This window comes from Crinia signifera, chromosome 2 (genome assembly GCF_055691185.1).
Source record: "Crinia signifera chromosome 2, ASM5569118v1, whole genome shotgun sequence".
In the NCBI taxonomy this organism is placed as follows: domain Eukaryota; kingdom Metazoa; phylum Chordata; class Amphibia; order Anura; family Myobatrachidae; genus Crinia; species Crinia signifera.
Genome location: NC_139218.1, coordinates 238,741,476 through 238,765,767, shown reverse-complemented (window position 1 = coordinate 238,765,767; position 24,292 = coordinate 238,741,476). Strand labels below are relative to the sequence as shown.

Genomic DNA, 24,292 nt, shown 5'->3' with positions numbered 1-24,292 from the left:
GGGGGCAGGATGCCACATGCCCCCCGGGCCGGTATGTAGTGGCTGGGCCTGGGCCGGGGCCGGCTGTGTGCACTCACATTGCCCAGACGTCGTCGGGTCCTGCTGCTGCACGCAGGCCTCCATGGCGACGGCCCATCCAAAAATGGCTGCCGCCTTGGAGGAGACAGACACTAGAGGTACTGCTGTACCTCTAGTGTCTGTCAGAGGATGACAGCGCGGCCAGCACTACCCGGAAGTGTGGCTTCAGGTAGCGCTGGCGCGCTGTTCAAAAGGAACCCCTAGGCAACGAGCATTTACCTCGGGCTGCCGAGAGGGGGGGGCGGGTTTCAGTTTACCTGCGGAGGTCGCCGGCGGGAGCGTGGGTGGCCCTGCACCAGGCAGGTACAAGGAACTGTTCATGCTGCATGTAGTGAGGGGGCCCTGGAGGAGCTCATGGAGGCTGAGCTCAAGCTGACCCTGCTAGGAAAAACTGCCTGTACTGTAAGTACATTGTTCTGCCTAGACTTTTACACGGTGTGTATGTGTATATATGTGTGTGTGTGTGTGTGTGTGTATATATAAATATATATATATATATATATATATATATATATATATATATATATATATATATATATATATATATAGGTATTTTTGCAGAAGGCAGAGAGCACTCACCAGGCTGGTAAATTTTCAAAGCAACAGATTTATTCAGACATCAGGCATTGGTCGACGTTTCTGTCCACTGGGGGACCTTTTTCAAGACCACCCAAAGAAGCAGCAGCTTATCAAACAATGCTCACATAGGGTTTAAATACCCTCCAACCTGTCACCAATGGCACACACCCCCGGAAGTAAGCCTCCGCTTGAATCAATATGATAAAAACTCATATACTAACCCTGCACATATAAAATACCGCAGGGACAGTCTATCTATAACATACCACTTACATAACTTTAGTCCAAGAGTCCCGTCATGTGGGGAATAACAGTAGCAGCGGCGGTAGCTGTGGAAGCGATTTGCGTTCCATCCAGCTGAACCGCACGCAGCCGGAAGTGTAACTAACACCAGCTGAGATCAAGACGCCCGCGCATCGCGTCACTGAGACTCAAGATGCGTTCCACTTTGCCTTTACTTCCGTTCTTAGTTTACAGATCGGCGGTGTTCTCAATCATTGCCGGGCACACATTTTATTTCACTGAATAGCTAAAATATATATATATACTGTATATATATATATATATATATATATATATCTGTAATGAACAAACAGTGCCACTCCACGGGTTAAAGCAAGCAAATATATGTTTATTGGGCAGTACAGTGTGTGGCATTATGTGTAATGGGCATTACGGTGTGTGGCAATATGTGTAATGGGCATATCGGTGTTGGCATTATGTGTAATGGGCATTGTTTAATTGGCATTATGCTTAATGGGCCTTGCAGTGTTGGCTTTATGTGGAATGGGCATTACGGTGTGTGGCATTATGTGTAATGGGCATTACATTGTTGGCATTATGTGTAATGGGCATTACGGTGTGTGGCAATATGTGTAATGGACATTGAAGTGTTGGCATTATGTGCATTGGGCATTGTTTAATTGGCATTACGGTGTGTGGCATTATGTTTAATTGGCATTACGGTGTGCGGCAATATATGTTATGGGCATAGCGCTGTTGGCATTATGTGTAATGGGCATTGTTTAATTGGCATTACGGTGTGTGGCATTATGTTTAATGGGCATTACGGTGTTGGCCTTATGTGGAATGGGCATTACGGTGTGTGGTATTGTGGAATGGGCATTACAGTGTAAAATTTTGCAGCGCACCTCCGGCGCGCGCTGTCCCTGTTTTGGGAGTGTGTGTAGGGGAATGATTGTTTAATAATTGCTGCATACTAAATAGAGGGGAGAGGGTAGGGTGGTGAAACAATGGTGATGGTGGTGGGCCACTTGCTTGTGTTGCTCCCCAGGCTGACAGTTGCCAGCCAGCCCCTGGCTATGCTTCAGTGCACAGACTGGCAAACCCGGAAAATTACTGGGATTGCCGCTGAATCCGCTGCTTAGTCAGGCAGTGCCGCTGAGCGCTGAAAGCTTCAGCGGCTGCCCAGCTCCACCTCCTCCACCCTGGTTGTGTGTTATGTGACCTTGTAACATCACACCGCACACAGCCAGGTTGTCCAGGTCCTGGAACACTCATCTGTGTTTTTTTTAAGAAGTGCTCTAAAAAAATGCCCTGTGTGGTGTGCTCCCCAAAATAAGAACTTCAATAGGTGTGATGAAGGCTTTAGTTAACCTAAGAACATCCTGTATGCCAGGACTTTCTCCTTAAGTTAGAAACATAGAAACATAGAATTTGACGGTAGATAAGAACCACTTGGCCCATCTAGTCTGCCCCTTTTTTAAACATGTTACCTCAAACCATATTTGATCCTTATCTTTTTGTAAGGATATCAATATGCCTATCCCATGCATGTTTAAATTGTGCTACGGTATTTGCGTCTACCACCTCTAATGGTAGGCTATTCCACTTATCTACTACTCTTTCTGTAAAGTAATTCTTCCTCACATTTCCCCTGAATCTTCCTCCCTCTAGTTTCATTGCATGTCCTTGTGTTCTGTTGCTCCTCTTCCTGTGAAGAATGTCTCCCACCTGTACCTTGTTAAAACCCTTGATATAGGTTGATTCAGCTGCTGAATCAGGCCACCACCAGTAAAGAGCTTGCTCAGGAATGGCAGGCAGCTGTGAGTGCATATGCATGAACAGTGAGGTGAAGACTTTTGGAGAATAGCCTGGTGTCACAAAGGGCAACAAAAGAAGTAAGTTCTCTCCAGGAAAACATCAGGGACAGACTGATACTCTGCTAAAGGTATAGGGATTGGACTGCTGAGGACTGGGGTAAAGTAACTCGGAATCCCCTTTTAGATTTTTTGGTGCATCTGGAAAAATGCTTGTCCAGAGAAGGAAAGGTTAGCGCTACCATCAGTCCTGTGTCATGCCAACAGCAAAGCATCCTGAGACCATTTATGTGTCAGCCAAGGAAGAGGACTCGCTCACAGTTTTGCCTAAGAACATAGCCATGAATTAAGAATGGTGCCAAAACATCCTCCAAGAGCAACTTCTCTCAAAAAATCCAAGAACTGGATCTTTTCCAGACCTTAATCCCGTTGAGAACTTGTGGCCAATTGTCAAGAGGTGGGGGTACAAACGGTACTTGTTTCCTAGCACGGCCACAATCGTATGGATCGTGTACCTTTAAGTTAAGGTACACGATCCATACGATGGACCCGATTTCCTTTGAAATCAGGTCCATTTTGCCGGCTAGGAGACAATATCGGGGGCATCGCGTCGGTCAGGACCATTAACATTGGTCCCGACGCGACCGACGCGATGCCCCCGATATTTCCATAGGCTTCAATGTTAAAAAATATTTTAACATTGAAATCTTGTCGGGAAAGGTAAAATATCGGGGGCATCGCGTCGGTCGGGACCATTAACATTGGTCCCGACGCGATGCCCCCGATTTTTCCATAGGCTTCAATGTTAAAAAAAATTTTAACATTGAAATCGTGAAAAAATGTGAAAAATGTGAAATGGGCAATTATGACCCATTTCACATTATAGATGTCCCCGTCGTCACCCCACGATAGACGCCAACCCGAAGCGTGGCGAGCGCAGCGAGCCCGCGAGGGGCGGCGGTGCGCGTCCTCCGACCTTTTCATTCCCCTACTATCCACGTCGGCGTGGAGTTGAGAATAGAATAATGTGGCGAGCGCAGCGAGCCACCGAGCCCGAAGCGTGGCGAGGGGACGCGTATAACTTCACAGGTATACGCGTGCGCTCGCCACGCTTCGGACTCGGTGGCTCGCTGCGCTCGCCACACTATTCTATTCTCAACTCCACGCCGACGTGGATAGTAGGGGAATGAAAAGGTCGGAGGACGCGCACCGCCGCCCCTCGCGGGCTCGCTGCGCTCGCCACGCTTCGGGATGGCGTCTATCGTGGGGTGGGGTGTACGCCGTGACATTTGGGGGGGTTGGGAATATTTTACATTGAATCCAATGTAAAATCGGGTCCCAGGGACCCGATTTACATTTCATTAAAAAAAAAAAATCGGGTCCAAAATCGGTCGGTCGCGTCGATCGCATCGCATGCGACCAAATCGCATGCGATGCGATCGACCCGATTTTTCCGACACGACCACCCCGATGTAAATCGGTGTGGCCGTGCTAGGAAACAAGTACCGTACAAACAAAAAATAACAAATTCAGAAAAACTCCAGGCATTGATTAAGCAAGAATGGCGGACATCAGTCAGTATGTGGCCCAGGATTTGGTTGACAGAATGGCAGGGTGAATTGCAGAGGTTTTGAAAAAGAAGGATCAACACAACAAATATTAGCTCTTTGCATAAACTTAAAGTGGTCGTCAATAAAAGCCTTTGACACACTTATTACATGCTTGTCATTTCACTTCAGTATACCATAGTAATAGCTGGCAAAAGGTCTAAAAAGTGTGTGTAACTTATCAAAGCCATTCATTGTCCGGGTCTGCACAAATGCGCAAATACGCGCTTGCAGCCAAACATCGGAACGGGGTCTAATTTGCCCCATTGTGAGTGAACAAGAATCGCGTCCACAGTGGTTAGCTGAGCACATGAATTCTGGGCCCTCTGCAGAGCCGGCCTTAGGCATAGGCCAACTAGGCAATTGCCTAGGGCATTTGGAATGCCTAGGGGCATCAGCAGCTTCTGCTGATTAAAATGATATGCAGCATGCCTATTTTGTGTGTGTGAGTGAGGCTGTTAGCGGCTGTGGGAGTCCTGTCTGTGGGTGGGTTGGTTGAGCAATAGTGTTCGGCATATGTGTAAGTGGCATTATGTGTGTCATGTATAAATGCATTAATAATGTGTGACATATGTGTAAGGGGCATAATGTGTGTCATGTGTATAAGGGCATTAATAATGTGTGACATGTGTAAGGGGCATTATGTGTGTCATTATGTGTATGAAGGGCATTAATAAAGGTTGGCATAATGTGTAAGGGGCATTATGGTTATAAGGACATTAATAAGGTGTGTCATGTGTAAGGGGCATTACTGTGTGGTATTATCAGGGGTGCCAAGAAAAAGGGGTAGGGGGTACAAATTACCCAGGCCAAAGTCTGATGGAAGGGCCCAGTGGGGGCCCCGGGCCCCGTCCCCTTAAGTGACAGCAGCAGCTGCAGCTCTTCTCCTCTGCCCAGCACACCCTGCTTTATGCTGGGTTGCAGTGTGGCCATGGAGGTGCTTAAAATACAATATTTTCTCAGGATTTTTTTCTAATGGTATAATGTGAATAATATGAGGAGTAATGTACATAAGGCAAAGTGGTACTACTGTGTGATGTAATGTGAATAAGGGACACCATCGCATGATATAATGTGAATAAAGTTGCACTACTGTGTGGCATAATTTGAATTGGGGGTACTATTGTATGGCCATTCCCCTTCCCAGCAAATACACACCCCTGTTTGGGCTCCGCACCGAATGGGTGCGCTGTTTCTATTTAAAATATTGCGGGTAGGAGCACCAAAATGATGACTGCTATGATGAGGGTTGATGATCTTGGGAAAGGGGAGCAGGGTCAGAGACGGAACTAGTGGCGGTGCTAGGGGGCAACAGTCAAAATCTTGCCTAGGGCGTAATTTAGGCTAGTACCGGCTCTGGCCCTCTGTGCAATATATGTCACACTGACAGCACAGATAAGAAGGCATACTGTAGTTCCTGTAGATGGCTGCAACTTCATATAATTTAGCCGCTACTGTATATACTGTATTATAAATGGGAGAGTGTAATTAGCCATTTGGAAGTGGGTGCCTCCACCAATAATTATGAGAAATTACGAGGAGCCTTTACTAGCTATTCATTTTACATTTAATGTAAGGAGAAACTGTTACATGCAAAATACTGATGTTATTTTGATATCACATTATAAAGTTAGATTGTGTCAATGGTAATATTATTAATGTGGATATAATTCTGATGTCTTTATGTGTTTGCAGCTTGGGAGATATACAAAAGAAGGTTACCTCCATATTGGTACCCTAGGGAGCACAATTCTTTTACCTGACACCCGCTGCTTGGTGGATAATAAAAAAAGTAAATTCCCCCAACTTATGGATTGTGATAAAGTGAAAAGCACACTCCACAAACGCTGGAGTTTTATACAGGTAAGCAGCACTGTGTTTGGAAATTTGTCTGAACTGATATGATAACTACATGCAAGAACAATAAATGGTTGCAGCAATATAAGGCCGCACAGGGTGAGGGGGCAGAAGGTGGCTATTCAATACTAGTAAGCCTGCTCGAAGTAAATGCTTCGAAAGCTAGTCTGCTACCTTTTGATTTGTGCATGTGTGAGAGAGAAAGAGATGTAGTTTCTATGATGCATGAGGAAAGTGACAGCTGAAAATTAAAGTGCCAATTTAAATTGTAGAAATAGATTTGGGGATTGAGCAGGGAGTGTTTGTACTGAGCTCTATCCCTGTATCCTCAAATATATTATGCATCTAATACACAAAAGGGAAGTGAGATAGAAACCCAACTACTATAGAGTAACATGTTGCCCACTCCTCATCCCATTGTATCAGCTGTGTATACACGTCTAGTGTGTATCCAGCTTTACCCACACAGTGTCACTACTACAGTGACCTTCCCAATGTACAACTGCACGTGCTCTTACGGATTCAGTATTGAATCCCGGCGGTCGGGATCCCGGCGTTCAGAATCCCGACGCCGGAATCCCGACAGCCGAAATGCCGACAAGGGGAGGACGTGGATCGCCCCCCTTGCGGGCGCGCTGCGCTCGCCACGCAGCGGGCCCGGTGCCTCGCTACCCTCGGCACACTAATTTATTCTCCCTCCAGGGGTGTCGTGGACACCCACGGAGGGAGAATGTGTCGGCATTTCGGCGGTCGGGATTCCGGCATCGGGGTTGTGAACGCCGGGATCCCGACCGCCAGGATTGTAACTGCATCCCGCTCTTACCCCCCCCCCTGCATCCCGCTCTTACCCCCCCCCCCCATTGTCCTTAGTAATAAAACACATACTGTAGGCCCCCAAAGGAAAATAATACACAAATACATGTAGGCCCCCACCACAGGATAATAATACAGCACATTGGTCCCACCACAGGATAATAATACAGCAACTGGCCACCACTATGTTATAATAATACAAGCAGGCTTTGTGATGATCAGGGCCATATTTCGGATGCCCTCAGGCCCCCTTGGACCCACTGGGCACCTAAATTGTGTAGAAATAAATCCGGCCCTGGTGGTCTGGTAACAGTTTGGGCTTGTATTGTGTTATGTGGCATTGAGTTGTTTTTGCACATCTTAGGCCTCTCTTTCAGAAACACAGAATTACTCAGACATTGTGAAATGCTGTCTTAATTTTTTAAGAGTAATTCAAGTTGTTGTTTTTTCTCTCTTTTCTGAAATTAAGGGATCTATGTACTAATCATTGGAGAGAGATAATGTAGACAGACAGAAAGTACCAGTCAACCAGGTCCTAATACATTTTTCAAACACAGCCTGTAACATGACAGGAAGTGGTTGGATGGTAATTTATCTCCATCCCACTAATCTTTCTTCAAGGCTTAGAAAATAGATCTCATAATATCTAGGTAGTGCATAGATGACATACAATATGAGAAACCCCTGAATGGGAGAAAGGTCTTCTCCAATAGGTACAAAGTAGTAGAAACCAATCCTATCCGTACTTAAGGTTTGACAAGGATCAAAAACATAGGGTCTCAGATGATGACTTGGTAGTTTATTCTCATCAGCAGGTACAGCAGAGCAGGTGACATTCATATGCAGTTTATATCACAGGCAGTAGCATACAGGCATATCAGACTCCTAACAGGCACCAATAGTCCCTAATCTAATCCACACCCCTGGCCTATCACTCGGGTAGATAGTCCACCATTGGGACATCCCATGTGCTGCTGATTACACCTGGGCTTCTGCTACTGCTAACAAAGCCTGGTCTGTATCCTCCACATTACTTTCATGTGGGGAATGCTGACTCTGCCACAAGGGGTTATGAGTAATAATGAGTTCTTTCTACCAAGTTTGGATCTCAAAGCAGGGCAAAACATCATCTTCCTTGTGCAGGAAGATGATGCATGTTTTGGATTGCATTTATAAGGCCTTTTCTACTGTACATCAGTGCCCATGGCGATGACATCTTTGCAAGCCGGTAATAACAGCTATGCTCCCATATGGCTGTGTTCCACAAACATTCATGAATATGAGCATCTAAGGGGTCAATACAGTTAGTTGCAAATAACACATTGCCGCTTTCAACGCAGCCATTGACACCCAATCTCCCATCCTTCGCAGTGTGTAAATTTGGGAGAACCCCAAAGTGCTAATTGGATTGAGCCCCCCCCCCCCCCCCCCCCCCAGAGCACCAACATTTCTTTCTCTCCAATGCTAGGAACAAATTAACTTATGTGACAGCCATGGTTTCACTTCGGTTTGTCAATTTCATGATTGACAGCCACCAGTTCTGGTTTTACCTACAGTATTACATTGATAATAACCCGATAACAAATGGCACTAACATACGGCACCCCTGGAAGTGCCTCATGGTAACCAGTTTGGTAACCTGGTACATTATAAGGATATACTGTAAGAAGACTGTTTTGTAACCATACTGTAACAATATCCAAGATTAAGGGCCAGATGTAATAGTGTCCAAGTTCAGCAGCTGTGCGGGTTCCCAACTTTTTTAAAGGGTCAATCATTTACAAGGCATGGTATTGTCCAAGTTCGGCTGCCAACCAGCACTGCCACTGAACTTGGACGCTATTACAGCCCTGAGTGTTTTTGTGAAGGTCATAGAAATGTTTGGTGACTTCTGCAATCCATTAAAATACTGTACATCAGAGATGGAGCTACCATTGGTGCAGCAGGTGCATTGTAAACTTCTGCTTGGACCAGCAATGAGTTATCCCTGCAGACCATTTTGAGCAATGTCAAATAAATGACCCAGTACCAAGAGCAGGGTGGACCCCATTGCCTGAGGGATCTGCCCCTTACCTTAGGGCTGCAAGGCTGACTGTTTATGTGCCAGTTGATAGAAGAGTCCTGCCACCTATCAGCACTATTAATCACAGCCATATACTGCCTCTAGTTATTAGACTGCTGTACATTTTTCCATTCTCTGATGTCTGACTTAAAGGTTGCTCACACCCAGAAAGCACAAAGGGCAGGGGCCCCTGTTTTCCTGCCTTCACCAAGATACATGCCCCCTGTTCTCCAAACCATGCATTGTGCTTGTACCAATGGCACCCACTGCCTCTCCCTGTTACCCACTGTACCGCATCGCCCTGTGCCTCCCCCTACTGCTGCTGTCACCCTCTGCCTCCCCTTGACTTTTGTTGTCACTATCTTACTCTATATGTCAACCTCTCCATGCAATAGGCTGTCACCCTCTGCCTCCTCCTGTCACCCAGTGCCCCCCTGCTCCCCTGTCTTTTGCTATAAACCTCTACCTCCCTTCCCTTTGCTGTCAGCCTTTGCCTCTCCCTGTCACCCACTGCTGTGTAGCATATTGTGAACTAGGGTTGGAGTAGAGGGGGGTGGGGGGGGGGGGGGAAATTATATTTTTGCACCAGGGCCAATCATTCAATTTCAGCCACTGCTATACATCATGATTTATTTAGGGTTTGATTTAATATGCTTTAACATATTTTCCTAAATATCAGAGCTTAGCAATGACATCATGGGCGAAATGTAATAGGGTGCGATTTTTTAGACATGTGCGATTTTTGGTCAAAAACGGCCGAAATCGCACATTTTCCGAAAATCGCACATTTAATAGGTTGAAAATCGCGGTAAAAATCGCACTTTTGAAAGTGGCGATTTTTAGTCACATTTCAAATCGCATCCAAATGTTTTCCCATTATAAAGTATACAACTCGCAAATGTAATAGGGTGCGATTTTTGGTAAATGTTACCAAAAATCGCAAAAAACATAGACCAGGTTCTGACAGGCGAATTTGACAGAACCATGCACAGATCATTGAGATCTGTGCATGGTCCTGTTAATAAAAATGTGTAAAAGTGTTTTTATTTAAAAAAAAAACGGAGTGGGGTCCCCCCTCCTAAGCATAACCAGCCCCGGGCTCATTGAGCCGGACCTGGTTCCAAAAATACGGGGGACAAAAAGCATAGGGGTCCCCGTATTTCTGAAACCAGCCCCGGACTCTTGGACCGGTCCTGGTCCCAAAAATATGGGGGACAAAAAATCTGGGGGTCCCCCGTATTTTGAAACCAGCACCGGGCTCCAACAGCCCGCGGTGTCATGTCACAGCTGGGGGACACTTTTTATACAAGGTCCCCCGGCCAAAACATGAGCACCGTGGCTGGTCAGCCTTGGACGGGGTACCTGGAGGAGTGGGGACCCCCCCAATAAAGGGGTCCCCCCCCCAGGCTTCACCCATCCAGGGCTGAAGCCCGGGGCTGTCACCGGCGTCCGTGGCCAGTGGACGCCAGCCTGATAGGGTTAAATCGATCATACGTTACATTGCTTTATACCGGAGAACTACAAGTGCCAGCAGACCTCCCCCGCATGCTGGGACTTGGAGAACCACAAGTCCCAGCATGCGGGGCATTAATGGGCACGCTGGGACTTGTAGTTCACCTGTAAAAAGAATGTTTATAAAAAACACACACACAGAGAAGTAAAAGTTTATTACACACACACACACACACACCTCACTTTTACACCAGCGTTACTTACCATTCCTGGATCCAGCGCTGGTCTGGCTGCTTCACAGCCGGCTCCCCCCACACTGACAGGCAGCGGGGAGAACTGGCTTTCTCCGTTGCCTCTAACAGCTGAGAGCGCGATTGGCTGAGCTATGCGTCTCCATAGAGACGCATAGCTCAGCCAATCAGGACTGAGCTATGCGTCTCCATGGAGACGTATCGGCCAATCGCGCTCTCAGCCTCTGTAGCGCTGGAACAGCGCTACAGAAGCTGTTAGAGGCAATGGAGAAAGCCGGTTCTCCCCGCTGCCTGTCAGTGCGGGGGGAGCCGGCTGTGAAGCAGCCAGACCAGCGCTGGATCCAGGAATGGTAAGTATGCTGGTGTAAAAGTGAGGTGTGTGTGTGTGTGTAATAAACTTTTACTTCTCTGTGTGTGTGTTTTTTATAAACATTCTTTTTACAGGTGGACTACAAGTCCCAGCGTGCCCATTAATGCCCCGCATGCTGGGACTTGTGGTTCTCCAAGTCCCAGCATGCGGGGGAGGTCTGCTGGAACTTGTAGTTCTCCGGTATAAAGCAATGTAACGTATGATCGAGATTTAACCCTATCAGGCCGGCGTCCACTGGCCACGGACGCCGGTGACAGCCCCGGGCTTCAGCCCTGGATGGGTTTCAAAATACGGGGGACCCCCAGATTTTTTGTCCCCCGTATTTTTGGAACCAGGACTGGTCCAAGAGTCCGGGGCTGGTTTCAGAAATACGGGGGACCCCTATGCTTTTTGTCCCCCGTATTTTTGGAACCAGGTCCGGCTCAATGAGCCCGGGGCTGGTTATGCTTAGGAGGGGGGACCCCACGCCGTTTTTTTAAAAACTTTTTTTTTTTGCGCAAAATCGCATTTATGAAAATGCGCACATTTTCATGACTGAAAATGCGCACATTTTCATGACTAAAAATCGCCCGAAATCGCTGCAAATCGCATTTTTTTGCCGCAAATTCGCATCTCATTACATATGCGAATTTGCGGCAAAAAAATTGATTTTTAAAGGTGCGATTTGGTGCAATTTTTTTTTAGTCTAAAAAATTGCACCCTATTACATTTCGCCCCATGTTTTATTGTACACGGGTATTTGATACAGGAGTTTATACTGTATATTAACATCACATGCATGTTTAAGATATTCATTCTGGCTCAGTAGTGCAACTATGTAGCCAGGATTTCTGACAGCTCCTGTATGCTGTAGTGTGTCGCATTCTATTTATATTACTCCTAGTCATTTCTAATCACTTGTCTGATTTTGTTATACCTGTAGTTAAATATACTTAACGCTTACTGAAATGTAATCTATCAAATTCAAGAAGTTAGTGATAATAAATACTTATAGTTATACCACTGCTGTGCAGTTACTGTACATGTAAATGATCTATTTTCATTTCAGAATGGAGCAATAATGAATAAAGGTACAGGACGTTGCCTAGAGGTTGAAGGCAGAGGTAATGCGGGGGCAGATTTGATCCTTCGGAGCTGCACAGGACAAAGATGGACTATTAAAAACTTTATTAAATAGGAACTGGAAACACAGTTATAATGTCCTACTGTCATTTGGAGATATTGGATACAAACAGCATCTCTTCTTTGTGAGATATTTCTAGAGACTTAACCAAGAACCAAACATTGGAGAAAAGTCATGTATTCTTCTACTATTAGAACTTTTAATTTAACAGAAACCATTGAATCTATTCTTGGGGACATAAAAGGCCAGTATATAATCATCCATTCTGCATGCTTGATGGTTAGGTTAAATTCATTCAAAGCATTCTAGGCTTACATTTATTATTGCCCCACAAATAAAAAATAATACAGTTTTTGTTTTTTATTTCTGTTCATGTGAAAGTAAATTTAGTCTTGAAACATTAGATTGTATGTTTCTATACATTTTTAGCATCTCCTGAAATGTTCTAACCATGGATGGTGAAACCAGAATAACCTATTTTTTAAAGTAAATTACTAGTCTTATAAATCAGAAATGCATTATTTGTCGGCAATTATGTTGCTTAAAAATCAGTAATTCATTATTATAATGGCACAATTCATGCACAACACATGGCCATAGAGTATTTTATGTTTATAAACCATTTTATTTTTATTATACAGCTACTGTGTGACTACTGTTAAAAGTTCAATGAAAAAGTCAAAAAGCTCAATCAATGTGTGCTCTTAATTAATTATGGGGGCAGTAATTACAATAAGCATATACCAACTGCTCATTATGGAAAACGGTACAAATTCAATTTAATATGTAATGACAGATATACAAAATATGCAAAAGGTGATTATACTTTTCAATTTGGCATCTGGTTATACCTGGACATGATTATGTTTAACTCTGCCAACCATTATGTTGAATATTTTAGAAATGTGTCAGCCAAAAGCAGTATCTGGATACAAGCAGGTATTACAAGTTTTAAGTGGAACAACCATAGAAAACAGACTCTTAGCGAATATGACTTTCCAATTTACAGCTTTGCTAAGCATGTTTTATTTTGTCTTATAAACATGTCATGCATAAATGTAATGATTTCAATGGGACTGGAACACCAATGTACACAGCTCACAAATAAATAAAACTTTCTCAAGTTTCAAACTTACCTGATGTGTTTGTGCAACTGTAAAATGCTGCAATACAGTATATCATATTTCACTTGTTTTACAGATATGTTGTACTGTATACAAAACGTATCCGTTGCAATCTATCTTGCAATCTAGTCACTGAGTGGCTCCCATCGCGACTACTGCCATGTGCCGTCTACCAAAATGGGGCACGAACACATAGAGACACTCGTGTGCCCCACTCACGCCAATGGACATACGAGCGTGTGAGATGTCCCTGTCCACTGGATCATCATCCACCAGAAACCTGCTGGTGGCCACGTGGAGAATGGTCCCATCTGTATATGCATAAAGTAGCACTGCATCAGCTTTGTACCCAGTGGCTTATCTGTAATGGGTGCAGTGTGCATGCTGCACCCATTTTCCAAATACTTACCCTTCGGATTGCAGCACCAAAATCACCGTAAAAATGGGTAAAAATGGCAGTGTGGTAATTTCTCTGGTGATCTGCGCAGTGGAATTTGAGCAATCTAAAGCTCAGACTCTACAATGCTGCACTGCTGCCGGCTTGGATCTTATCTTATTATGTGTGTTCTTATTATTATGCTACTACTCTTATCTGTACTTGAACCTTGCTGTAACACTGAAATTTCTCCATTGTGAGACGAATAAAGGGATTCTATTCTATTCTATTCTATTCTATGCAGGTATAAAATATGTAAAATAGCTCTTTTTATATATGCATGACGTCTTCTTTGACCATTTGACACAGGTGCGCTGTGAGTGTCATAAGTACACATCCTGGAGTACAGTGTGCTTCTGCTTTGGCAAAAGACAACAATGTCTTAGAGCTGAACTTTGCTGGGAACTGAAGAGAGGACATAGAAATTTAAAGTATAAGGAATGATACCTGGATTGGTGAACCCTTTCTAATGTAGGCTCAGGATTTTTCCCTAGAGCAGGTGGTGGGCCCACAGGCAGGTGGAGACAAATGGGGTCTCCACTTTTTCCCTGTGGACCAGTCCAACCCTGTCTGTCTGACATGCATTTGCATGGAAAGTGAACTTTCTCTCAGTTGTACTCTGATCTACTGTACACTGATTAGATTGCCAGCAGTGACTGGTCCAGCTAGACAAAAGGCGTGAAGTCGCATGAAAGCAGGATCTGGGAAAAATCTTTCACAAATATGTCAGATTGAATCAGATTCAGAACAGGTGTAAATCAGGCTGTTCACAACCACAGTCATCAGTACGGGCAGTTAAGTAGGAGTGGCACCCCTTTCTTTTATGGAAGCTGAGCTCCTTCTCTCACAACCTTCCTCTCCCTGGGGCTTCCCCTGTGTAGTGTGTCATCATCCCCAACTCTGCTCCCATCTTCTATTTTCTTCCTCTCCCTGCTTCTCAGTTGCAATTAGTGGTACACACGGGGGGGGGGGGGGTGTCTGAGTACCCAGAACCCCCGATGGGGCAATGGAGAGTTTTAAAACAGAGACAGCTTGGTCTCCGTATCTACTGTGACAGCCTGACCGACAATCAGGGCTTCTGGCACAGAGAGCACTGCTTAGCAGAGCTCTCTGTGCTGAGAAATACACACAGGACTCAGGCTCCCTGCTCTATCTAATGTATCTACTGCTTATTGTTCTTGCTGACTGTATTACATTTATATAAAAACATTTTTTATTAATTTTAATTTAATTATATTTTTTATACACTATGATTAGTTGAAAAATCTTGAAACCCCACTCTGCAAATCCTGCATTTGCCCCTGGCTATGTTATTATATCCATATCCTTTACCACCTGCTAACCATGTAATGCTGCCTGCAGAAATGCCCCCCCCCCCCCGCAACCATGTGAGGGGATGTGTTACGAAGACACACCCCCTCGCATGCTGCTGCAGCAGGAGAAGTCATTGAATAGTCGTGGTTTCTCTTGTCTTCGCAAATATAAGTCAGTCTCAACTGACTGATATTTGTGGCCGCTGGAACAAAGACAGGGCTGACGCCGTCCGTCAGATGATCACATGCCCCATTCTCGGCACAAGTGTGTGAGCTGCTCGACCATCGCTGTCCGTTCTCCCCCATGCCGCTAGTGTCAGGAGCCAGGTTTTATGGTTCAATCTGTTTTGTTTCTGTTTGGCTTTTTGACTCACTGGTGGCCTCCAGTGGTAGGTCTGTTGCCATTACAGCCCTGTGTTCTTTGAGCTATTATTCACAGGCTGTGAGGTATTAGCTCGTTAATCAGGAGCAGCCTGGAGATCCATCAGCTGTTTCAATCACCTGAGGCCTTTATAAGCCATGCTCTCCTGGGGATCTGTGTCAGTGACAGCTTTCTGTTTAAGTTCCTGCTGCATGTGCAGGGAACTTCTGTTTGCTCCCAGCCACGCTTCCTGGTCCCTTGTTCCAGTCTCCTGTTTGGATCCCAGGATATATCCTCTGCAGCTCAGCTTCTTGCTTCCCAAGCATTCAGCGCCCATACCCGGTCCCAGGATCTCTTCTGTTCCTGTCCCTGGAATTCTCTCTATTTGTCCAAGCTCCCTAGCCGTTCTGTCTGCAGGATTCTCATCTTGTCCCAGGCTGTCCCTGTGCCTGTTCCCATTACCCTCCTTGCCTGTGGGTCACGTAAGTGCTCCTTTGGAGCCTGGTTATTTTTTGCTGTCACACCTCAGGCCCGCCGTGGCTGCGCCCCTCCGTGGGTCCATTATCTGGTTATTACATAAGTACCTGTCTTTTCCTCTGCTTTATTTTTGTCTGTCGCCCTAGCTTCTGTCAGGCAGGGGTTGTTCCCTTTTCCCACTGCACCTGGTTTTGGGGAATCATAGTCTCTCAGTGTCTCCATTCAGAGATTCCCTATTTCCCTCATTGTGTCTGCGACTGGGTCGCTTCTCCCCGCTCTTGGCCAGGTGCCGGCAGTCAGGGGTTCTCCCCCAGTTAGGCCCGGTAGTTAGACGGTCCTCTTGTGATACCACCTGGCGATCGCTTACCCTTTGTCACATCATAACACCTGGCTGCATCGGGGTTAGAGCTGGCGTAACTGGCTCTTTCGAACGCGGCGGCTACAGGCGAAGCCTAGCACTCTGCAGGGTTATTCCATCTGCCCGGTGGACTCAACAGAGTCAGTGTAGATTTCGCTGTGGCCGTCCTAAACAGCGGTCCCAGCTACGGGCTTACGCCTGATCTCCAGCTCCCTGCCTCCTGCAGCACCACACCAACACCCTCACGACCCTGTCTCCGGACTCCAACGGTGGGTAACCCCCAAATCCATAACAGCTAGTACACCATTAAGAGAAATATACAGATGATTTGTGTGCATAAAACCTTGTCTTTTAAAGGCTGAGTCTAGAAAGTCACGATAACTCAACTAAAGAAGCAGTGCAGAAATCAAGGTTGCTATAAAGGAGCTGGACAATAATTCTAATGTTGAATGTGCTTTCAACACAAACACAGGCACAGTGATAATGTCATGGTGTATTGACTAGGGAGCTACAGTACAAGTCATAGGACAAATGGCAAAAATGTCTTTAATCAGTTAAACCAAAGTAATTCAGGAAGATTAGCCACAACTAATGCTCATTATAATGTCTTAAAATGAGTAAGACATATTTACTATCAAGTCTCTCCAATATTTACCAGAAGTATACTTAAGAATGTTTAGTATGTGTGTAATCTTGACAGTAATCTAGTGTTTGTGAAAAAGCTTACCAAGCAAGGATGTGCTAGGATATTTATAGGTGATAAAATACATTGTAAGAAATGGTAGATGCAAAAGGAAAAAACACAAATCAACTGTATCAGTTAGATTGTACTGTACACTTTATTAACTGTATCCATGAATCTAGGGCAGCGGTTCACAACCTTTTTTTCTCTCCCGTAACCTCCGATTAGGCTTTTCATTTATGAGTATCCCCTCCTCTCAATTTGAAATATACAGAGTACTTACAAGTGGTGTGGAAGTGTCCTTATGCATATCCCTATATTAAGGAGTAGCAGAGGAGTAGTGTGCAGTCAGGAATCGGGTGTGTGGCCACCGGCTGTGTACTGTCTCTGCGTTCCTGCTTAAGCCTGCAGGATTAATGCTGCTGCTTCGTCCACCTGTGTCAGCACAGGCAGATGAATGCTGATTACAAAGACAAGGTTGCAGGTGCACAATTCAAACTCTGCAATGTGGTTCGTCGCTATGGATATGGGAGACTTCTTCCGCCATAGGGAGACCTCTTCTTCTTTTTCCGCCATTACCAATATTATTATTATTATTATTTCATGCACCTCCAACTGGTCGGCAGTGCACCCCCAACTGGTCTGCAGTGTACCCCCAGTGGTACAAGTACATTTAGGTTGGGAACCACTGATCTAAAGCACAGAAATCCAGAATACACATGAATACTAACTCGCAAACAGCATGAAAATGGTTTAAAAACTGATCTCTGCACCCAAGTAATGAAATGTCCAGCCTTTTAAAAAGGGAAAATTACAAGAAAATGTGGTACTCTTTACCTAGAAGGGCGCCCGTCGCGATTTCCCATTGAAACCAATGTTAAACATGGAAATCGTGTCGGTCGCGTCGCGGACGGCCATAAATGTACCCGCGATGCCCGCGACGCGATGCTCCCGATTTCCCATAGGAATCAATGTTAAAAGGCGCGATGGACCCGATTTTACTGTTAAATTGCTCAATCCACCCGATTTGGCCATAGGAATCAATGTTAAATGGGCCACAGAGCCCATTAACCCTTAAATGTCCCCCCAAATTTTTAACGCCACCCCACGATCCACGCCAACCCGAAGCGTGGCGAGCGCAGCGAGCCCGCGAGGGGCGTCGGTACGCGTCCTCCGACCTTTTCATGCCCTACTATCCACTAGGGCGTGGTGTGAGAATATAATAGTGTGGTGAGCGCAGCGAGCCACCGAGCCCGAAGCGTGGCGAGCGCAGCGAGCCCCGCGAGGGGACGCGGATACCTTCACAGGTAGACGCGTCCCCTCGCGGGCTTCACAGGTGTCCGCCTCGCCACGGACACCTGTGAAGCCCGCGAGGGGACGCGCATACCTGTGAAGGTATCCGCGTCCCCTCGCGGGGCTCGCTGCGCTCGCCACGCTTCGGGCTCGGTGGCTCGGTGGCTCGCTGCGCTCGCCACACTATTATATTCTCACACCACGCCCTAGTGGATAGTAGGGCATGAAAAGGTCGGAGGACGCGTACCGCCGCCCCTCGCGGGCTCGCTGCGCTCGCCACGCTTCGGGTTGGCGTGGATCGTGGGGTGGCGTTAAAAATTTGGGGGGACATTTAAGGGTTAATTTGGCCTATTTGGCCCCAAATCGGGTCCATTGAGGCATTTAACAGTAAAATCGCGGTCAATCTGCCGTTTTAACATTGTTCCCTATGGGAAAATCGCGGTGATCGCGGTCATCGCGGCCATCCCGATTTACCCGCGATGCCCGCGATGACCGCGATTTTTACCCCCGACGACCGCGATTTCAATCGCTGGCGCCCTTCTAGGTAAAGAGTACCGAAAATGTTTTTTAAAAAGCCGTAACTGCAGAGCCAAGAAGTATCTAGCCCAATTCACGCAGGTATATGTGATCTAATACAAAATGAGACTCCAGGAACATTATCTCACATTCATAAATGAAAACTTCAGGTTTACAACACTTTACCTGAGACCAGAGGGATAGCATGGAGCCATGGCACACTCATGACATGGTGCCACCTGCACCCAAATACAGAAACCCACACCTACAGGGGACGGAGGGAACACAATAGTACCCCAGCCCCCACAGAAGTCTTGCCTCACCTGGGCTGTCCAAGATAGCTACAGAGCTAATCACAGGAGTCCAACCTCTAGTTGTTCCAGAAAGTCCAGACCAGTGACACTTGGTCCAATGCCCTCATTGGACAATCATCACCATCCCCAGCCCTCATCACCCCAGCATCTCATCACCTTAGTCATAACCTCAACACTGTCCTCAGTTACTGTCCTTAGTTCCTCATCACCATCCAAAGCACCTTCTCCCCTTCCTCAGCCGTAGCCCCAATACTTCAGTCAAAGCCCCTATCATCATGGTCAGCACCAGAATCACCATGTTCAACCATGGCCCCATCGCCTTGGTAAGCCACAGCCCCATCACCTTTTTCAGCCAGCAGTCACATCACCTTCCTCAACAACAGTCGTGCTCATGAAAGCAGTGCTTGTCGGCAACAGTGAATTGCATAAATAGTTATTATAATAATATTTTTTTTAAAAAACATCAGGGGCAGAATGGGAACTTAAGTGTCCCTGGACAGTTTTGTATAAGTGGCCTGACATTTCCAGCACCTGGTACAGTATAACATGTCATGTAGCCTTGGCAGCATCACTGGATGGCAGAGTTACTGTACTGCACAGAAGGAATAGCAAAATGAATGGGGCCACATGTCACCAAGGTGGACATATTAAATATGCCACCTGAGATATTCCCTATAGGCCCTATGATCAAGCTGCCTCTTTATCCATGTAATAAGAAGCAGAAAATGTTGTTCAAAAATGTCAGAAATTCATGGCCACTACAATAACATTTCTGTTGTCAAGATGAATCCATATAAACTCTGAATGAAGACACATGTAACCTTTAAGCAACTCTGTGATGGAGCTGCAATATTTACAGTAGCATACAGCGGCATCAGGATTGTATTGTATATGATTATATGTGAAATATTGTCTCATTTCACCTAAACAGATCAATAGTCTGTGTCCCATTTGTGACTCTCATGTTTAAACAGACCTAGGAAGTTAGGTCACAAAGGGGTAGATTTATTAAGCTTGGTGAAGTAATAACCACGGAAACAGAGTAGGAGAATCTGCCGCACAGGATACACTGTTACAAATAAGTAATAGGTGTTCCGGCCCCCTCTTTCTTATAAATGATAGTGACAATCAATTTAATCAGGGGTGTGCTACCACTGACATCATCATTAGAACTAGACACCGGTTACAGTGATAAAGTGGGGAGCGAAACGCACGCCGGTAGTACGGCAGTGCGGGTGTACTATTGTGTGTTCTGTCTCTCCCAGCCAGACACCTACAGCTTGGCGGCTCACAGATCTAGCCCTTTTCAGGGCTGTAATTTGACTGCATTGTTGAAATTATTTATGTCTGGCAGATTATATGTAATCTAATAGCGTTTCGCTAAATCTAGCCCTAGTCAGGGCTGTAACTTGATTTATAATTGCACAATATGCCTTACAAATTTGTCTGATTCAGTGTAATGTAATAGCGGCCACGCTTAATTATAGCAGGCACCGCTACTACACTGAATATCTTATTCACCCGTCTGAAACTCATTTGCTGTGTTGTATACTAATACGCGAGCGGCAGTAAGAATATTCTAGAGGTTTATATACCCTATAAATGTATCACATTACTTGCCACGGCGTAAGCATCTCAGAGTGAGGGGATGATATAAACTTTACCAGTGTATACACATTTCAGTTAAACACCACAGTGCATGGATACCTATATGAGTAGAGATTGCACATCCCATGTACAGTATCTTAATTTGCATGTAATTCAGTAGACCCATATTCTATTAGGTATCTGCACCAAACTGAGTTGAATATACTTGTTACTGGTTAGAACGTGCACATGTTTTGTCTACTATAGACAATCCATGCACGATACAGTATCTATTTAGCAACACATTATCTACATATGTAACCAAGTGAGTTTCACTTAGGCCAGGCATGTCCAACGTTGGCCCTCCAGATGTTGTGAAACTACACATCCCAGCATGCTTTGCCACAGTTTTGTTATTAGAGAATGCTAAAACTATTACAAAGCATGCTGGGATGTGTAGTTTCAAAACATCTGGAGGGCCAGCGTTGGACATGCCTGACTTAGGCAGTTATATTCTACAGCCACTGTTGCCAACTGAGATAATTTTGAAATGCCACATTATAACTTCATAGAGCCACACCAAAACACACAATAAGTCCCCGCACGTGCTGTTTTTAAACATGCACGATTTTCACTTTGTTTGTCATTTATATGGGGTTTTTTTAAATATTTCGCAGTTTTAAAAATACCATAATAAAGGTTATATTTTATAGGTATTCATATTTTTTCTCTTGGTGCACCACACCAGGACATACTTTCCTTTTGTCTTGAAGTAATAACCAATCAGCTCCTACCTGTCATTATTCAAACCAAGCCTGTAACTTCACAGTTAGGAGCTGGTGATAAAAATCAGACACTTTATCACTTCACTGAGCTTAATAAATCTGCCCCTAAGAGGCAGGATGTCAGATAAGGATCTCTCATCCAGAACTCCCCTCATAAACAGGAGGAGGGTACACATTTCCAACAGCCAGACTAGGGGCCTTATTCTGGTTGAATCGCAAATGATTTCTAAAGCACTCGCAGATGTAAGATACCTCTCTGGTGCCTTCCATTTGCAGGTGCCCTGTATGGAAAGTGGGTCGGCAGCTGACATCCGCTGACGCCAGCTTCCCACCCTCACATGCACGTCATCGGGAATTCACCATGGAAACACCCAGCCTTTTCATGGGAACGCCCATGAAACGCTGGGCATTCCCATGGGCGCTGCCTGTCGCTGCCGCCCCACACGCCCCCAACTGCACTGCTAGGTGCAAACGGGATAGCGAACAAGCAGTTCGCTGCGCCCGCTGCACATGCATATAAAAGTATATGTGCATGCACAGTCTTGAAACATGGCTCCCCTGTGCGAATAGGCAGGGGAGCGAAAGGGACCAGAATAAGGTCCCAGATCAGGAGTTTTTGCCTTCAGGGAGAGGTGGAATTTCTGTGACTAGCTTCCTCTCCCAATATACAAAATTACAGATACTTAGGAATGAGTGATTGATTCATTAAAGTGCCCAGTGTCTAGCACTGAGTTGATGAAAAAGATAACAAAAGGGAGGGGGGGAGTGAAGCTGCAAAAGGTATAACTGCATTTCTCCCTCAATAATTGTTGTTCATTTCTTGGGGATTCAGCCATGATTTGGAGATGTACTAATAGTCTCACGGTCCCCCACACCGGAAACACCTATGTTCTTTGTGTAAGTCATAGGTTCCAAAATGTTATTACCTGTTTATTCTTCTGATATTTATATTTGCTGTATTTCCTGTCCATTTGTAATCCTTTTTGGAATCATTTCTTGGATTATTTTGTTCAACTTAAAAAAATAATATAATTCTAGCATGTTCTCTGTCTCTTAACGAATCTATGAGCCTGTAAGGGCAAACACTACAAAGTGAATTGTGCAATTAATAAGACGGGCTACCGGTACAGTAGCTGCAAAAGACTAGCTGATATAAATATTGATGTTTTGAGTTATTTTGCTGGTGGAAGTTACCCGGTTTTCATAAGCACATGTGTTGGGGTATTCATATGTCTCTGCTGGCGATTCTCAGATTGAGGTATCTGGAGAATTGACTGGCCAGCCCATGACACACTCTAGTTGCTGGGCATACGCGGTTGTAGAAAGCTTGTAATAAAACTGATAATAATAAGTAGAAATAATGAATGCTGTAATATAATGATTGGGGTGTCTGGAGGATGACTAATGACTCATGTAAGTTTGGTGGCCTGCATAGAATGGATTCAGTATGGAATCCCGGCAGTCAAAAACCCGACGCCGGACTCCCAACCGCTCGGCACACTAATTTATTCTCCCTCTATGGGTGTCGTGGACACCCACAGAGGAAGAGAGTGTCGAGATTTTGGCGGTCGGGATTCCGGCGTCTGGATTTTGAACGCCGGGATTCCCACCGCCAGGAAACTGAACGCAACCCCATAGAATGGAACAGAAAGTTAGTAGTCAAAAAATGATGGCTGTTAATTTGTATCCAATTCTATTGATTAACCATATCAATCAAACTATTACATTTGTTTCTTTGACCTCCATTGCAAGAAATTGCAGAACACTTTTCCCTATTATTGTCTCTTTTTTATCAATCACAGTTTTCATCCCCAATCTTGTCTTTTGTATAAAACAGACAATGATGTTCATAAAGATGATGAACTCCAAATAGACCTACAGTAAGAGAAATGTTGTAAATATACACAGGCTCAGAAATGTCTTGGTTATTTGTAGTCAGTGACTAGAAGGTGGGTAAGTAAAGGCATGAAGATGGTCCATTTTATGGTCATGCTATCGGAGTGTCGCAGATGTGTCACTGAAGTGACAACTCACATAACTCACAATAGAGGCCAACCGAAAACAGAGGAAGAAAGTCACAAAAGCCCTCCTACCTCCAAGTCTGTCTGTTATTGCCCAGTTTGTCTTATCACTGTTTACTATTGTAAAGCGCAACGGAATCTGCTGCGCTATATAAGAAACTGTAAATAAATAAAATAAAGATATGCACAAAGAAAAAGATTATGCCTGTTGATATTTTAATTACCACTAGAGGCCAGTAGTAGTACATTTATTGCTAAATTGCACAGTATTTAAACCAAATCATCAATAAATACTTAAAAAATATTTTAAAAAGTCACATATGTCTCAAGACACAGTATAAAGCTAGGTGATTTTAATAAAGGCATAAGACGCCTATAGGAATTCTCACCCCGATGATTGTGCCCATGTAGGGGCGAATTTAGGAGTGAAGGTGCCACTAGGCACAACAAAAATGGCCTACATGTCTTTGTCACACATGCACAAACACAGAGGTAGCAGACTAGATTTTGAAGCACTTGCTTCAAGCGGGCTTACTAGTCAGAAATAAGAAATGTATAAGAAATAAGTGCTCCATAGTAGATGTTCATCAGTTATGCAGTGATAATAGCTCCAAGTAAATACAGTAATAGCGATTGACAGAGCATGGAGCAAGTATTGACAAGCAGTAATTACAGCAATCCCTCAATGTAGTGACAGTAAGGATGAATAAACACCCACAGTTCTGACTCCTCCATACAGTATGAGAAATTGGCTATAATGGTGGATGGTAACA

At 44.9% G+C, this 24,292-nt stretch overlaps 1 protein-coding gene across 1 annotated transcript in view; it reads left to right on the top strand.

The window, feature by feature from the left end:
* The window catches only part of GALNT17 (polypeptide N-acetylgalactosaminyltransferase 17), a 369,771-nt gene extending 356,384 nt beyond the window's left edge, over nt 1-13,387 (top strand). Inside the window, exons 10-11 of the mRNA XM_083174082.1 lie at nt 6,020-6,187; nt 12,178-13,387. Of these exons, the coding sequence (XP_083030208.1) occupies nt 6,020-6,187; nt 12,178-12,306 (297 nt within the window). The 3' untranslated portion in view covers nt 12,307-13,387. The remainder of the gene's footprint in view (nt 1-6,019; nt 6,188-12,177) is intronic.
* The last annotated feature ends 10,905 nt before the right edge of the window (nt 13,388-24,292 follow it).